Genomic DNA, 17878 nt, shown 5'->3' with positions numbered 1-17878 from the left:
CTCAAGAGTGCATACACTGACCTTGAGAGAGTGGGGAGGAGAAAGGACTGAGCCCTCAGAATAACAGCTGAAGAGGAGGAGGAGGAGAGGGAAACCAAAGTGTACCTGGTCCCTGCACCAGGTGCTCGCTTCATTATTTTCTTTTTTAAAAAAATATATTTTATTGATTTTTTTACAGGGAGGGAGGGAGAGGGATAGAGAGTTAGAAACATCGATGAGAGAGAAACATCAATCAGCTGCCTCCTGCACCCCCCCCACTGGGGATGTGCCTGCAACCAAGGTACATGCCCTTGACCAGAATCGAACCTGGGACCCTTGAGTCGGCAGGCCGATGCTCTATCCACTGAGCCAAACCAATTAGGGCTCACTTCATTCTTTTGTGTGTTTTTTTCACTTTTTTTTTTCCTTTTTAGAGAGAGTTGTGGGGAAGAGAGAGAGACAGAGAGACAGAGAGACAGAGAGAGAGATACATAGATGTGAGAAACATCAAAACATCAATCAGCTGCCTCCCATACACACCCCAATCGGGATGTGCCCTGACCAGGAATCGAACCCGTGACCATTCGGTGTACAGGACGACACTCCAACCAACCAAGCCACACTGGCCAGGGCTTACTCGTTCTTTTTACACATATTTACATGCCTATTGTGTGCCAGCACTGTTCTAGGTGGAAATACTAGGGAATAAGACAGGCAGAAATCCTTATTTGTTACTGGGAGGAGACAGTGAACAACACCATCAAGTAAAACGGGAGTATGTTGGGTTGTGGTAAGTGCTAAGGAGAACAGTCAAGCAGGGAGGGAGGACAGACATGGGAGGGACAATTTTCAGCAGGGAGGCGGGGAAGCTCTCTGAGAAGGTGACATCTGAGCAGAGACTAGAAGGAAATGAGGCTGCTTTGCAGATGTTTCCTCATTCATTTTTCACAGCTGGGGGGGGGGGGGGGCGGGTGATTATGATCCCTGTTTTCCAGATGAGAAAAGTGAGTCTCAAAGAGGTAACAGGTTTACTTAAGGTCACCTAGAAAACAGCGGGGAATTGGGGGAGAGTGTAAGGCTGAGCCCAGGCCATCAGTTCCTCTGGGGAAGATGACTGGGCGTACCTCTGCCCACCACCCCCCCTGCACCCCTGTCCCCAGCAGACATCACTAATTGATCAAATCCATCTGCTGAAGCCAGTTTCCAAGTCCTCAGAACAGCCAATCAATAGGTTGGCACAAGCCCCTGGAGGTGGCTGAAAAGACCACAGGGGACTTAGGAGGAGAGGACTGGGGGGCAAAAGGGGGGGGGCACATCTTCCAGGTTATAAGGAGCACTTTGCTACCCCCACGCCTGCTTAAGTTGATCGCGTTTAAGAGATATCAAGGGGTAGAATGGACCCTCTCGCCCGCCTGAGGGCGCTGGGTGGGCAGAGGAAGAGGGCGGTTGGTCAAGGGGATGGACCCGCTCCCTGATCAGCCCGGCACAGTGCCGTCCAGGGTGGCCGAACGGTTGTCACAGCTGCGGTCAGTGACTGGACTGGGCCTGGCTGCCCCACCCAAAAGTCACCCGGAATCCCTCCCTCCGTGGCCAGAGTGCTTTTCCCAGCTGAGAAACAAGTTTGGGGGGGCCAGGAGGGGCTCTCCCCCCAACTCCTTTCTCCCTTCTTTCCACATGGAGAGAAACATGCAGGGCTGAAGAAATGACTCATTTTCCCTAGAGAGGGCCAGGGCTGGCTGAGTCAGGCTCAGGAGCCTGCGCTGGCTGAGACGGTTCTGGGCCCAGGAAGGCAGGGACAAGTGGAAGTGGAGTGTGCCTGCCTCTCCTGACCCAGCCCTGGCGGGACCCTGGGGTCACCCCGCACCGCTCACATGGAACCTGGTGGAGGAGAAAAACCCTCCGGACTTTCCTGACTGACTGCCTCCTGGGGACAGCAGGAAACTCACAAGTCACGGCGGTGGGAGGTCTATGAACGAGGGATCAGGTCGCCAGCAGAAACGCTCACATGTGTTTTGTTCCAGGTCTTGTTCTTCTTTCTTTTTTGGGGTGTGTGTGTGTGGGGGGGGGGGCTTCTTGTTATTTAAAGAAACACTGCACAATAGCTAGGGGTCAGAATGGGCTGCAATGCGCAGTTTTCTGTATTAAACTTCATTCCTCCATTATCTGGCATTAATGCTAACAGAAGTGTCCCTAGTGACAATATGAACACTATACCGACTCCAGGACTACCCAGGAAAGCCTGTCCTCCATCCCAGGTTTAGTCCTGAGGTGCGCCCTCCCTCCACGCACCTGCTGGGCAGCTGCTGATGTCAAGAAAACCAGGGTCTGCCCTCGAGGACGTCCCCTCCAGGACAGAGAAGTAAGTCACACTTAAAGGACGTAAGTGTCCAGAGGACAGAACAGTGCCAGCTCCTCATCTAGCTGGCACCCTGCCCGGCCCCTCCCAAAAGGGGACCACCTGCTCCCGCTGGAGAGCCCTAGATGGGGTTCCAGAGCCACCTTCTTCTCACCACCTTGGCTGGCCTCCTCTCTCTTTGCTGCCGAAAGACAGCCTTTCTGAGCCCCCAGGCGCACCCACCCCTCCACCCAGAGGCCAGACCCTGCCCAGGACCCTGCAAACACTGGCTCGAGTCAGCCCGAATCCTGGCTCGGAGCTGTGTGGCCTTGGCCCAGTACCTTGCCTCAGCTTTCTCATCTGTTAAATGGGGACACAACTGGACCCATCTCTAGAGTTGACTCTATAAAACGAGTCAATGCACAGGTTGCTCCCTGCACGGTGGGTCCTACCTCCTGCTCGATGGAGAAGCCAGGGAAGAGAACGCGAGGGCGGGTGTTACAGAGCGCCACACGCGAACACAGGGTCCTGGTGCTGTGCTGTCATCAGCCAGAGGCTCCAGGAGACCCCAATCAATCACCAAGCCCTGGCGATTCCGCCCTCAGTGTCTCCCTCTGCTGCTCTGTGAGGCCGTCAGTGGCTCTCTCGCCCGCCTACCTCGTTCCCAGCCTGATGTCCACTTCCTACCAGTGCGATGGTTTCCAGGACTGAGTCCCCTACTCTGACTTGTCCCAAATGTGCCCCCTCCTGACTCAGCGGGATAGGAGGCCCAGGGGGCTGGGCCGGTAGCACGGAGTGTTTTCCTGCCCCCTCTCAGCCCTCATCTTTCTCCCTTCCCATGCTCTCAGCCAACGTGAGCCGCCTCCCAGTCTCCATTATCACAGCACACAGCTCCCTGAGCAGAAACACCCAGGTGGGAAGCTGAGGAGGGGCATGGAGTGGGGGCTGAGGGAGGGGTGGCAGGAGGAAGAGATCACATTTCTGGAGTGCCTCGTATGTGTCAGGGTGAGAAGGGCTCAGTGTTGGGGGGCAGGGTACAGACCCTCAGGAGACTGTGGTGTGTGTGGGGGCCGGTGGGGGGGGGAACCTGGTCTCCAGGGGACCCAATCCCAGACAGAAGTCAGGCCAGGGTCCAGGGTTTAGGGGCAATTGCCAGGGAGAAGGGTCCTGAGGGAAAAACAGGCTCTGGAACCTGAGGAGAAAAAGGGGGGGCCTGAACCCCAAAGAGGAAAATAAATGTGGATCCAAATATAGAGGAAAAGAAGTTCATGACAGGGAGTGATGTCCATCTTGGATCCCAGGAGGGGATGGCTGAGACAGGAGGGGAGATGGGAGAGGCCTGCCGAGCTACAAGTCCATTTAATTGGACATTTCAGGTCTTATTTGCCAGACAGGGTTAACGGGGTGGGGGGCAGAAAGGACATCTTAAATGGCAGTCAGCAGTTTCCAGTTCAAGAGGTTTGGAGGAGGGGGCGTCTCCCTACTCCTGGGGAGACCCCATTGGCCGAGGCCCAGGCTTGGCCCAGTCTCCTTTCTCTCCACCGCTGGAGTCTCCTCAGATCCTTGGGCCGCCCCCCACCCCCCACCCCTGCCAGTGAGGGGCTGTTTGTGCACAGTGGCTCCAGCCCCCACCCCCACCCCCAGCCCCACTTCTGTGGACTCCTTCAAAGCCTGGGGAGGCCCTCAAGGCCCAGAGGTCACAGAGAAAGAATCTGAGGTCAGAGCACAGCCCCTCCCTGGCTAGATGCTTCAAAGACAGAATCGGTGCCTATAAAGCCTCCTTCCCCTGAAGCCACCAGACTGTGTGCGTGTGTGTGCGTGTGTGTGTGTGTGGGGGGTGGCGGGAGACACGGGGAGGGGCCGGGAAGAGGGGCTCCACAAAAGCAGTGACCAGGAATCTGGGCCCTGGGTCCGAGCCTTGCTGGAAGCCCTGAGACGGGAGTCCCTGCCACTGACCAGATGTGTGGCCTGACCCACATCAGCGCACACACCTTTCCGGGCTCTGGGCTCACCTGTCAGAGCAATGGGCCGGACGCCCTGCCCAGCCCAGTCCATCGCCAAGCCCTGGCAGTGCTTCCCCTCAACCTCTCCATCTGCTTCTCCCTCGCCACCACCCGCCACCTCCATTCTCGCCCCTCCCCAAGTCCATCCCCACTCAGCAGCCAGAGCGAGGTTATTAGAAGGCAAGTCAGATCCTGTCATCTCCCCTGCTGGCACCCCTTCCAGAACCCTCCGCCCTGCCAGCTACAAGTATTTGCCTTTTCTTCCTTTGCGGGCTTAAATGGGGAATCTAAAGAAAATAAAACCTAAAGTTTATTGATTTGAAAACACACACACACACACACACACACACACACACACACACACACGGATTTCCATTGCTCCAGGGATAAAGTTCAAATCTCCCACCTGGTCTACGTGGCCTGTGGTATCCAGTCCCTGGTGACCCCTCAGCCTCACCTTGGCACACTCCTGCCCTCGCTTCCTACCCCACCCCAGCACTGAGCCCTTCTCACCCTGACACAGCTACACTGAACATGCTATAAGGTCACCCACCTCAGGCCTTTGCACACGCTACTCCCTTGGCCTAGAATCTTTCCCGCTCTCTCTTTTTACTTGATTAACACTTAACCCATCCTTGGTACAAATCCCTAGAGACCCCAATCCCTTCCAATTCCACCCTTGCCAGGCGCTGGGAAATCCACCTGGTAGTAAAATCTAGTGCCAGGCAGCTACTGTGTGGTAGGCACGGGTCCCAGCACTTTACAAGAATTATATTGCTTTGCCCTGGCTGGTTTGGCTCAGTGGATAGAGCGTTGGCCTGCGGACTGAAAGGTCCCAGGTTCGGTTCCGGTCAAGGGCATGTACCTTGGTTGCGGGCACATCCCCAGTAGGAGGTGTGCAAGAGGCAGCTGATCAATGTTTCTCTCTCACTGATGTTTCTAGCTCTCTATCCCTCTCCCTTCCTCTCTGTAAAAAAAAATCAATAAAATATATTTAAAAAAAAAAGAATTATATTGCTTGTTCAAACCACTCCATGAGTTTGGGATTACTAGTATTCCCATTTTACTTATGTAGAAGCAGATAATTAAGGAATTTGCCTGAAGTTGCTTAAATAAATGGCAGAGCTGGAATTCAAACCCAGGTAGGCTGGGGGGGGGGGGGGGGGGAGAGGGGGCTCACGCTCTTGACCTATGTCAGTGCCCGGAGACAAGACAGGGCAGGGAACTTAGCCCCAGGTGACCTGTGCTCTGACAGAAGGCAGTCTGGGGGTGAGGGTGGTGAAGAGGGCAGTGGGAACGCAGGATGGGTGGGCAGGAGGATGGTCAAGAACGTTTCTGAGAACAGCTATGGGACGAGGAATAGGTCTCACGGGTTTGGGACACATGTCACTGTTGTTAGCGACTCCACCTCTCAGAGTGGAGAACTGAATGTGCACACTCATGCCGGGATCAGATCTTCTCTCATTTAGGGTTTTCGACCATCCTGAGAGGGGGTTGTTATCCCCACTTTACAGATGGACAACCCAAACCTCAGAGAGGAAATTTTACCTGCCCAAAGGGCCTTTACAACAAATAAGTGGTGGGTCCAGTGTTCAAGTTCAAGTTGCTCCCAGAGCCCCTGCTCTTAACCCCTAGGCCACACAGGAATCAGTGAGCGTGCGGTGAGGATCTGCTGCAGAAGGTGAGGGGCTACCTTTCCATCCTGGGCCTGCATTTAGTGCCTGGCTGCCCCCAGCAACCGACCCAAGCCTTGCATGCATGTGTGCATTCTCTCTCTCTCTCTCTCTCTCTCTCTCTCTCTCTCTCTCACACACACACACACACACACACACATACACACGTGTAAACAGCAGTAAAGGGGCTGAGAGAATTTCCTCACCTCCCTGCCTAACTGCATTCACCAGAACTGGAAAACCACTTAAGTGAAGGCTAGCGTGCAGGTGTTCTTTCCAGCTCTTCGAAGGCTCAGGGGACAGACCACAATAGTAATAACGTGAATAGGAGCTCCCATTTACTGAGAACCTGTTACGTGCGCCGTCCTCTAAGCTTTAGAGCTTCCCACCAGTCATTCCAGCCACTCTTCACAACCACACCCATCCACGCAGGAGAGGCCCGAGGCTCAGAGGTGGGCACTGCCCCAAGGTCGCCCCTCTGGGACGAAGTACAGAGCTGGACTAGGACGCAGGTCTGCCCGACTCCAAAACCCACATTTTCACCAGAAGGAGCACCAGCTGAGGAGCCCCAGAGATCAGGGTCTCAGTCTTGCTGCGAACCACCTGTGCAGCCCGAGGCAAGTCTCTTTCTCTTTCTGAGCCGTTGGGTCCCTGCAGGAGGTTGGTCTCGATGGTGTGATGATGTCTAAGTCCCACCCCCACCAGACCTCTGTGGCTCTGTGAACTCCCCTGAACTCCCCTTCTCTCTGCCCACCACCCCGGAAGCCCAGCAGGAGGCTCAGTAACCACCCACTTGACACTCAGGGGCACGGAAAGATGAAGTGTCGCCTTCTCATGGCTGCCTCCTGCCTCGGTTCAGCCCGGGACACCCAGAAACCACAGAACCACAGGATTCCCTGAAGCCAAGTGGTGGGAGCAGCAGCCCAGGGGGGCAGAGGAGCTGGGCATCCCCCGTGGCCATCACTTCCTCCACCCTCACCTCTGAGCTGTGAGGAAGCAGGGGAGGCAGGCGTTGGCTCTGTGCCCTCCCGCCTCAGTTCTCCGGGTCGTAGGGCCTGGTGGTGGGAATGTGGTCACCCTGGGAGAGCCCTGAGCTCACCCTGGAAGTCTGAGTTCAAGCGGAAGTGTTAAGACAGATGTGACCCACTTAACAAAAGGAAGATAAACAATCCAATCAAAAAATGGGCAAAGGATCTAAATAGACACTTTTCGAAAGAGGACATTCAGAAAGCCAAGAGACACATGAAAACATGCTCAAAGTCACTAATCATCCGAGAGATGCAAATCAAAACAACAATGTGGTACCATCTCACATCTGTCAGAATGGCTATCATCAACAAATCAACAAACGACAAGTGCTGGCGGGGATGCGGAGAAAAAGGAACCCTCGTGCACTGCTGGTGGGAATGCAGACTGGTGCAGCCACTGTGGAGAACAGTATGGAGTTTCCTCAAAAAACTGAAAATGGAACTCCCATTTGACCCAGTAATACCACTTCTAGGAATATATCCCAAGAAACTAGAAACACCAATCAGAAAGGATATATGCACCCCTATGTTCATAGCAGCACAATTTACAACAGCTAAGATTTGGAAATAGCCTAAATGCCCACCAGCAGATGAGTGGATTAGAAAACTGTGGTACATCTACCCAATGGAATACTACGCTGCTATAAAAAAGAAGGAATTCTTACCATTTGCAGCAGCATGGATGAACCTGGAGAGCATTATGCTAAGTGAAATAAGCCAGACAGTGAAAGAAGAATACCACGTGATCTCACTCATTTATGGATAATAAAGAACATTATAACCTGATGAACAAAAAGATAGATACAGAGGCAGAGAAACATCGAACAGACTGTCAAATTACAGTGGGAAGGCTGGGGGCGGGGGCGGTAGGTAAGAGATCAACTGCAGGACTTATATGCATGCATATAAGCATAACCAATGGATGCAAGACACTGGAGGGAGTGGGGTGAGGGCATGTGCGGGGGGGGGGGGGGGGGGTTGGGGAGGTCCGGGGAAGGTCAATGGGGGAAAAAAAGGAGACATATGTACTACTATTTGAAATACTTTAAACAAACAAACAAACAAACAAACACACAAAAGACAGACGTGACCGGCTCCAAGGGCAATCTGTGCCCACCACACTGTGTGGCCAGAATGTCTTGCAGCGTCCGTGGTGCCCTGTCCCCGTCTCTCCCATCCTCTGAATTAGCTGCTAAAATCCTAGATCCTTGAGTAACATAAGCCTCTTTGCTCTCAGGACAGGTGAATGTACTGAGCTCACTCTCACCCGACACCAGCCTCCCTGCCTCACTCCTGCCCCGTACAGTCCCTCCTCCACACAGCAGCCGGGGCCTTTTAAAAACAAACCAAGTCAAATCCCCCTGCAGTGCCTTCCATCACTCCTAGGGTGAAATGCCAGCATCACCATGCCTGGCAGGGCCCTGAATGACCTGGCCCCTCCCTGCCCACCTCTTCCTACACCTTTCTCCCTTGTTCCCTCTGCCCAGCCACATCGGCCTTCGTGCCACCCACAACATGCCAAACCCCTCGTCCTGTCTCAGGCCCTTTGCACGCGCTGTTCCTCTGCTCAGAACTCTCCTCGGCCACATCTCTGTCCGACAGCCATCTCCTCAGCCTTCCGGTCTCAGCTCAGATGTCACTGCCTTCCCAGTCCACCCATGTAGGGCGGCCCCTCCCCAGTTCACAGCCACTCTCACTGCATCATTCTTTTATTTTCTTTTTAAAAAAATATATTTTTATTGATTTCAGAGAGGAAGGGAGAGGGAGAGAGAGATAGGAACATCAATGATGAGAGAGAATCATTGATTGGCTGCCTCCTGCACGCCCCCCACTGGGGAACGAGCCTGCAACCTGGGCACATGCCCTGACCAGGAATCGAACCAGTGACCTCTTGGTTCAAAGGTTGATGTTCAACCACTGAGCCATGCTGGCCGGGCTCACTCTTTCATTTTCTTCCCTTTCTGTGAAGCGATCTTGCGGTCGGTGGGTGGGTGGGTTTGCCGGTGTAGTCTGTGGCCTCCTCCCCTAGCATGTATCTCCTCAGGAGCAAGGATCTGCGGCCCCATCCACTTCGGCGCCCACAGTGCGGCTGGTCCTCACTTCATCCTTACAACCCGGCAATGAGGATGCGGGAGCCCAGAGGGGTGGAGCGACTTGCCCACGGTCACAGAGCCAGGAACTGGCAGAATTCACACCCAGGTCCACCTGGTGTCAGGGCCAGCTCTGCGAAGCCTTCCCCATGGATGGGGTTCCCACAGCCAGGGGCCCACGCTGGGGGCTCCCACCAGGGAGGACTTACTCACACGGAGGCTCTTAGGGGGGGTTCCAAAAGAGAAGAGCCTACCGCTTACCCACGTGGTCCTCCCTGGGAGATATGGGACAGCTGGGGTCACCACCGGGGCAGGTGCCACCCTGGAGGTGGGGAAGCACAGAGCAAATGGCTCCCCAATGAGGGGAGACCAGCAGAAATGAGGAGACCATCAACCTGCCCACGGTTCCGCAGAAGGGGAGACTGAGGACCAGGGAGGGGAAGGACTTGCCGATCATCACACAACCAACATGGCCTCAGGGCCTGGGAGCTCCAGGGCCAGAACCTCCTCCCAGCCTTGACGAATGCCAGGAGAGACCCAAAGCCCAGGGTCCAGGCAGAGGGCCCCAGAGCTGCCAGGCCCCGAGGGCAGGGGCAGGGCCCACCAGAGAGCATCTGAAGGCTTAAGACAAAGAAAACACTCAAATTCTTTCCTTCCTTTAAAAACACGCATCCAGGGCTTCCTGTAGCCTTGGGTAGGCGGGTGGGCAAAGAGGTGAACAATCTACTCTGTAAATGGAGCCCCCTCCCCCCAAGAGGCAGTTTCTATGAAAGTTAAACACACATGACCCTCTGACCCAGCAGCTCCACAAAGAGACACGCAAGTGACACTGCGGTCCAGGCGGGAATCCGCCCCGATGTCACCCATGGACCTGGACACACGGCCCTACCCAGCGGGAGGCCAGGCAGCCTGAGAAAGGAGCAGGCGCTGGTCCGGGCAGCAGCATGGACGAACTAAAAAATACTCAGTGTTGACTGAAGCTAAAGAAAACCAGGCCAAGCCCGGCTGGCGTGGCTCAGTGGTTGAGCGCCGACCTATGAACCAGGAGGTCAGGTTCGATTCCGGTCAGGGCACATGCCCGGGTTGCTGGCCCGATCCCCAGTAGGGAGCGTGCAAGAGGCAGCCGATCAATGATTCTCTCTCATCATTGATGTTTCTATCTCTCTCTACCTCTCCCTTTCTCTCTGAAATCAATTTAAAAAATTTTTTTAAAAAAAGGAAAACCAGCCCTAACTGGTTTTCGGCCTGCGGACTCAAGGGTCCCAGGTTCGATTCCGGGCAAGGGCATGTACCTTGGTTGCGGGCACATCCCCAGTGGGGAGAGTGCAGGAGGCAGCTGATCCATATTTCTCTCTCATCATTGTTTCTGACTCTCTATCCCTCTCCCTTCCTCTCTGTAAAAAAACCAATAAAATATATTTATTTTTTTTTAAAAAAAGGAAAACCAGACCAAGAGTATATGAATTCATACAGATCAAGTTCAGGCAAAACCAGGGTGAAGAAAGCAGGCCAGTGGCCGCCTGGAAGGGGGATTAATGGACGGGAGCACGTGGAAACTCTGAGGAGGCGAGAACGTTCTCTTTTCTGATCGAGGTGGCGGCTACACAGGCGTGTACGTTTGTAAAAACCGAGCTGCATGAGATAGGTGCGCCTTACCTAAGTAAAGTGCACCACGATTTTTTTAAACGCACAGTCTTGCTCCCAAGAGGCACAGAGTAGCACCCGGACTGGCATGTGGTTCTCGCTGTCACGCTAGGGAGAGAGGCTGAGAGCCACCGAGCCCCTGTGCATGCGGGACGGAGCTGGTCCTTCCGAAACAGCATCCGGTGGAACTGTCCCGCCGCAGTACACACAGGCTCCAACAGCTCCAGGTCAGCGATGAGAAAAACGAAGTGCGGAGAGGTGGGAATACCCGTGTCCAAGGAGACACAGCAAAACGTGATGAGCTGGGTTTGAAGCTGGGCCCACTGGTCTCGAAGGCCCACTTCTGCTGTAGGGGCAGCCCCCCACTCCCTGCCCCCCCGCCCCCGCCCCTTCCACCCCTCCAGGTTGCCAGTCCCTGCCCCACGGCCCCTCCTCTGCCTCCTGGAGGAAACAGCGCTGTCCTAGACGGGGCGCTTCTGTGAAAGCTCCTTAGGAAATGCCTCGGCCCCCTCCTTTCCGCCTCCTCACCCTCCCTCAGCCCTGTCACTGCCACATCTCTGAGGTCTTTTCTGCCCTGGACCTCTGCCCAGTGAGAAGGAACCCCCGAGGCTGGGCAGCTGTGTGTGTGTATGTGTGTGTGTGGGGGGGAGGTGAAGGGGGTGAGGGCATGTGTTGACCAGGGGGCTTTCTCAAACCCCCGGCTCCCCCAGCCCAGCCTGTGACCCCTGAGCACCAGAACTTGAGGTTACAGTCCCCACCCTTGGCTCCAGCTCCCCAATGACGCAACCCAGTGTCCAGATTCAGGGAATCATAAAATGTTTATTTGGAATAACCACCACCGCCGTTTATTCCGTTCTTATCCTGCGCCAAGAACGGTCCAGAGTTATCTCATCAATCCCCACCCACGACCCTCCACAAGAGACTGATTAGGCTCTCATTTTACCGATGCAGGAACCAAAGCTCAGAGGGAGGTCAGCGACTTGCCCACCGTCCCACAGTGAGGAAGTGGCAGAGCTGGGATTCAAACCCAGGTCTGGCCAACTTCCAGGCGGAGCTCCGAGCCAGAGAATTATGCTTTAGTCCTACGTGCCACTGCTGAAAAGGCCCCTTAAGTCAGTCTGTTCCAGGCATGTCACTCGACAGAGGAGAAAGCAGAGGCCCAGGGAGGGAGGATGTCTTGCTCAAGGCCAAATGCGATGTTAACGGCAGGGCTTGGGCTGGAAACTCAACCTCCACCCTTGGCCTGGCTCTCAATGACCAGATCACAGCACCAGAGTAGGCCACGGGCACCTGGACGGGCAGCCCCGGGGGAGGCTCTGGCTCCAGGCAGAGGTAAATATTGACATGTGGGTGTTTACACTGTAACCCTACTCTCCTGGCTGTCACCCCACGCCTGCCCTCCAGCCTTCCTCTCCAAGGAGGCAAGGAGCCATGGGGAGGAGGAGGGGGGCGAGGAGGGTTCTGGACCAGGGGCGGCTCCTCATGCTCATGGGGGCATCTCCAAGTCAAGGGGCTGGGGAGCTGGGGGTCTGGCTGGGAGTTACAGGCTTGGGGTTAAGTCCCAAGACCAGTTGGTGGTGAATGGGGAGAAAAGGGCTTTACTGTCAAGTGCTCTGTAAAGGTGAAAGACAAAAAAAGTATTTCAGCCTGGCCAACCTACAGCCCCAATCAGCAACCAAGGCCTTGGGCTACTGCCTAACTGGTCCATCCCTGTCCCCAGGGGCCTTTCCCAGGAAGGCAGAGTTCTGGGAGGTTGAGTGGCAGCCTGGGACTGAAGCCAGAATCGGAAGGAAGCAGGGGGCCACTGCCTAGCTGCAGTCCCTCATTCCCTAAGTCCGTGGTCGGCAAGCTGCGGCTCGCGAGCCACATGCGGCTCTTTGGACCCGTGAGTGTGGCTCTTCCACAAAATACCACGCCTGGGCGAGTCTATTTTGAAGAAGTGGCGTTAGAAGAAGTTTAAAAAATTTGGCTCTCAAAAGAAATTTCAATCGTTGTACTGCTGATATTTGGCTCTGTTGACTAACGAGTTTGCCGACCACTGCTCTAACTGAAGCTCGAATGCCATCTCTCCTGGGAAGCCTTCCCTGATACACACCCACGGCCAGGGTGACTTTGGGTCTGCAGCCCCAGGTTGATGCTTATCATTTTCTACCTTGTTCAGAGGCATTTAGGAACGTGGCTTTTTCTCCCCTAGTAGACTCAAGTTCCATGAGGCCAGGAGCCCTGCTGGTTATTTTATGAAAGGGTGCAGGGAAGAAGGTCAGTGTCCTCCGGGAAAGGGACTTGTGGGATCTCTGGGGACACAGCCTCCTTTCTCTCTTTCCTGCCCACTTTGGGCAGCACGATGGGGGTGCGGTGTGGGGTGAAGAGGGCAGGGACTGGGGAGGACAGACCACCATGTCTCTCCCAGGGCCACTCCAGCAGTCTCCTAACTGGTTTCCCCGCCAGCAGCATGCCCCGCCCTCTCCTCCAATTCTCCACAAAGCAGCCTGGGTGACCATCTCAAAATGCAGATCTGCCATGTCACTGCCTTCACTCTGAACTCCTGAGTGGCTCTCCACGGCCCTTGGATGGAGCCCCAAATCTTTAAGATCCTCCCTGTATACACCTGCCCCTGGCCACCTCCCAAGCATTTTCAGAGCCTCCAGATGAATTAATTCTCGAATGTTTTGGCCCATCTTGCACATAGCTGCTCCTGCCTGGACTGTTCTGCCAGGTCCCATTCATTCTTTAGGCCACCGCTTTAATGTCATGTCCTCAGGAAGCCTCTTCTGATCCCCGGGCCTGATTCGCCTATCTGCTCCACAGCACCCTGCCCGTCTCCTTGGTAACAGTAATTGCGCTCGCAATTTCCTGCTCCATATCTGCTTGTCCGCCAGACTGTGGAAGAGAGACCTGTCGGTCTCACTCACACTGACCACAGCCCCAAAGCCTTATGTTGTGCCTTGTTTGGTGAATGAATGAGTGAATGAATGAATGAAGCAGTTTGACTATAGCAGGAGTGCTTACCTAGTTAACTGAAAAGAAAAAAATTGAGAGGAAACACAAAAAGTCAAAAACAGTTGCTGATGGTTCCTCCCTCACCACAGACATCAAAGTGTGGACGTTAGCCAAGCTGGTTATCTTGGCTAATGCCTGAAACTCTCTGCCAAACCCACCCTGCAGCCTTCTTACCCTCCTCTGACAGGGCCTGGTCTCTCGGATTCTTTCTGGAAAACAATGTATTTATCTTTAACAAAAGCTGACAATATGCCTGCTTGCCAAAAAAAATCATAGCAATGCAAGGAAAACGTGACTAACCCCATTAACAGCACAGACCTGCCTGCCCAGGGAAAGGTACTCCTGTGCTCTGGGACCCCCAGACTGCCATGTGGCCTCGCATCTTTCAATAATAACACTTTCCCTCAAGTTCTCAATGGTCTGCATTTCTACGTGGTATGCTAGATTGTATCCTCATGATATCCCGAGAAGAGAGCTAATCTGCCCCACCTGGTAGGAGAGGAAGTAGGTGGTACATCCAGCATTCAAACCTAAGCGCTGGACCCTGTCCCCAACCGAGCCACTTACAGCAAAGATGATTCCCACCCCCCAGCGTGGCTTTAAGCTCAGTCCCTAGCTTGGAATGTGAAGGCACATTCTCAAGGTGCCACAATAGCAGACTGGGGGACACTGGGTGGGCCTCTTTCCCTGAAACCCGTCTGCCTGGTAACCCTCCAAACATCCAGGAGGTCTGTGGCCGCTCGGACACTATCTTGCTGTGTGACCCTGGGCAGTCTCCTTCACCTCTCTGTGCCTGCTGCTGTGTGGCATGAAGACAACTGGAGACAGAAGGTATAAAAAGCTTGTTGGGAACCCTCACCCCAAGCCTGCACTGGAGGCGGGGAGGGGGGAGTGAGGTGGAGGGGGAGGTTCCACTTGAGGCCTTTAAGAACAGTGCTGACGACCTGCCAAGGGGTTAGAGACCTGGGTGGGGAGCTGGGGACCATCAGGGAGATTCAGCCGCGACAACAGGAAACAGAACAACAGCGAGTCCTGTTAGGAACCCGGGGGCCAGGGGAAACTTGGCCATGCTGGAGGGGAGGGAATGCTGGATTTGTTTAAAACCCATGGAACAGGAGGTCCACGGAATAAACACTTCAGCAGCCCGCGATCACCCCCGCCTCAGGAATGAGCACAGGGACCAGTGTTTAAGGGAAACCACAGTTAAGGGGGGAAGGCCTGACGTCAGCCTCCACCCCACCCACACACGGGTCAACAGCCCAGAGGACAGCGCCAACTCCTCAGCCAGCCTAAGCCTTTGACTCTCTGGCCCCAGCAATGTCTCTGGCCCGCTCTCCCTCCTCTTCCCCGGCTCTCTCATGCCCAGGTGCCAGGCAAAGCCCCACTCTGGCCTTCCCCCAGGAAGCACTGCCTGTGCTCTGGTCCTCTGCTCATACAGGTCTGCCTGCCTCGATCTTCTTTCCAATTCAGATGCCACCTGCTCAGGGAAGCTTTCTCGCATCTGTCCAGCCAGGAGGCATCCCTGGCCTGGCACGGTATCTCTCCTCTCCCAGAGAGATGCCACTTAGTCTGCCGGTCCATGCAGATATTTATGGACTGGCAGAGGCTTCCTCAACGTGGTGTTTACGACAGGTTTTTCCTCCCTCGCCCAGGGCTTGGCATATCGTATGTTGCAAGTATTCCATAAGCCTTTGCTGAATGATGGACAAGTGAATATACGCTGGTAAACATCACTGTCTGCTCCTTCTCTCTACAACACGGATAAACTTTAATCTTTCTTCCAGATTAACATAAGACAGGCAGAACTTCTCAACGGGAGCTCCAGGCGGCACAAGGAAGGGAAACGAGGCTGTGCTAGAGCATCGCCCTCTCACTGGGTTATCTTACCGAATCCCCACACCATCCCGGTGAGATAAGGCTTATCTCATTTCGCAGATAAGGAAACTGATCCTCAGAAGTGAGGATGCAACTTGACGTCTCTGTGGGCAAGTGGAGGAGCAGGAATTTGAGCCTGAATTTGTTTGATGCCAAAGCCTGGGGTCTTCTGACCAACCTGGGGGGAGCCTCAGGTTGTAAGGCTCTGGAAAATGTCACCAAGGCCAGGTGACCTCTCTTTGGGGGTTTTAAGGAGAAAGACATTTTCTTGCTGAGCAAATAGGTTAGGATGGACTTGGAGGCAGAGTGGGTAATATGACCTCAAAGTCTCACCTCCCTTTTATTGCTCCAAATTCTGAGACCTTAAATCAAGTGCCGGTCCGCAGGGAGTGAGCTCTCTGCCAGCCAAACTGTCCAAGCAGAGCATCCCAGGGAGAGGTTCTAGACCAAGGAGGTCGCTTAAATCCAAAATGATCTACAAGCACCTCTGGGTGTGGAGCCAAGCGTAACTTCATTATTACGGACTCTGAGGCAAGTCGTGGTGGAGGGGGAGGTAGGTATTAGTGAGGCGAGGAGAGAGGAAAGGGGTGTTTAAGGGGACCCCAGCTCTGGGCAGGGCAGGGCAGGAGTTGGCCCTGAGGAGTCACTGGGGCATTCTTCATGTCTACGGGGGGTCCCATCCGGCCCCCACCTGGGCCCCCTCAGGCTGGGCAGCATTGTCACAGAGAAGCAGTTACTGGCACATGCCCGCCTCCGGTCCTGCATGGTGACGTGGGCCGCTCCACAGGGCACAGAGCAGGCCTAGGAGGGAATGAGCGGGGCCTGTCCAGGGGGAAGGAAACCAAAGAGAAGTGGGTGGCCTTGGCCCCCATGATGGAGAGCCAGACCTCAGGCCCTAGAGAGGTGATTTAAAGGTTTTGGCTTTCCTTCCAGAGACACGCTCCCGCCCTAAAACAGCCCCAACAAGCCCAGCCCGGACCAAACGGGTGTCCACCCTGGGGCTTCAGAACGCCCCCCACCCTGACATCTCCCTCCCCTGCTCCCTTCTCCTTGATGCCACTGCTCAACTCCTCCTCCGCGGACCCATGACCGGAGATGCTGGGGAGACCGGACTGCTGGGCACAGGGTCCCCAGGTGTCCCCGGGTCTCTGGCAGCACCCAGCCGGTCCGCCCAGCCTCCACCTCCACGCCTCGGGCCACAGCAGGACCGCATCCCCCGTATTCCGACCGAGCCCTCCGAACGCGCTAGTTCGGCCACCCACGATGCCCCCAGCCGAGCCTGGGTCCCAGGCCCACCCGGCGTCCGGGGACACTCAGATCCGACTGGATCCAGCCGCTTCGGAGTGGTCCCCGAACCCCGCTCGGACCCAGCCTGGATAACCGGGTCTCCAAGCCCAGCCGGGTCCAGGGGCTTCCTTCCGGACACCCCAGACCAGAACCGCAACCGAACCGCCTCGGCCAACTCTAGCCCTCCGCACTCGGCCGGGTCCAGCCGCCCAGAACCAAGTTCGGCGTGGCAGCCCCGACGGAGCCGAGCGCGGCGCCGCCCGGTGAGCCGAGCCTGCCCGCGCGCCCCGGACTCCCCGCCTTCCCAGCGCCCAGCCCCCGGGAACCGGGCGTCACGGCCCGCACCGTCGCGCACTCACCATAGCGCGCGCTGCGCTCCGCGGGCTCCGGCTCCCGCTCCCGCTCCCGGCCGCGCTCTGCTCCTCCGACTGCGCGCGGCTGGCTGCCCGGCGACTCTCGGCTCCCCGCGGGCGAGCGGGGCTCTGGCGCCGAGTCCCGGGGGCGGGGGGCGGGCCCGGCGAGGGGCCAATAGCGGGGCGCGGGGCCCGGCCGCGAAGCCAATCACGTATGGAGGCGGCCTTCGCCCCCGCCCCCTTCCCGCCACCCGCTCCTTAACCCTGGGCACGCCGGGGCTGCGGTCCGAGCGGCGAGCGGACCCCAGCGCGGGCGGGGTCTGCGGCTTCCGGGTGCCGGTCCAGACCTCTCGGAGACAGGCTTCGGGGAAAGGCGGATCCCGGGAGCAGCCCGCTGTGCCCGGTGCGCGGCGCCGGGAGCCTCGGCGACCTTTGTCTCCTGCCTGGCGCCAGCACCGGAGTGTGACCAGGGCGCTGCAGCTGCGTGTGTTTGTGGAGAGAGAGAGAGAGAGAGAGAGCGAGAGCGAGAAAGAGAGAGCGAGCGAGAGAGAGAGAGAGAGATCGCAAAAGCAGGGGAGGGGAGGGATGGATCCCGTGTGCCTGAGTGTTTA

General features: G+C 55.9%; 1 protein-coding gene across 1 annotated transcript in view; it reads right to left on the bottom strand.

Moving 5' to 3' along the window:
* Positions 1–17432, bottom strand: part of ECE1 (endothelin converting enzyme 1) — a 99481-nt gene extending 82049 nt beyond the window's left edge. Inside the window, exon 1 of the mRNA XM_079776737.1 lies at positions 17274–17432. Within this exon, the coding sequence (XP_079632863.1) occupies positions 17274–17276 (3 nt within the window). The 5' untranslated portion in view covers positions 17277–17432. The remainder of the gene's footprint in view (positions 1–17273) is intronic.
* Between the last annotated feature and the right edge of the window lie 446 nt (positions 17433–17878).

The sequence above is a fragment of the Cnephaeus nilssonii genome, assembly GCF_951640355.1.
Source record: "Cnephaeus nilssonii genome assembly, chromosome: 7".
In the NCBI taxonomy this organism is placed as follows: Eukaryota; Metazoa; Chordata; class Mammalia; order Chiroptera; family Vespertilionidae; genus Cnephaeus; species Cnephaeus nilssonii.
This window is presented reverse-complemented; position numbering and strand designations above follow the sequence as displayed.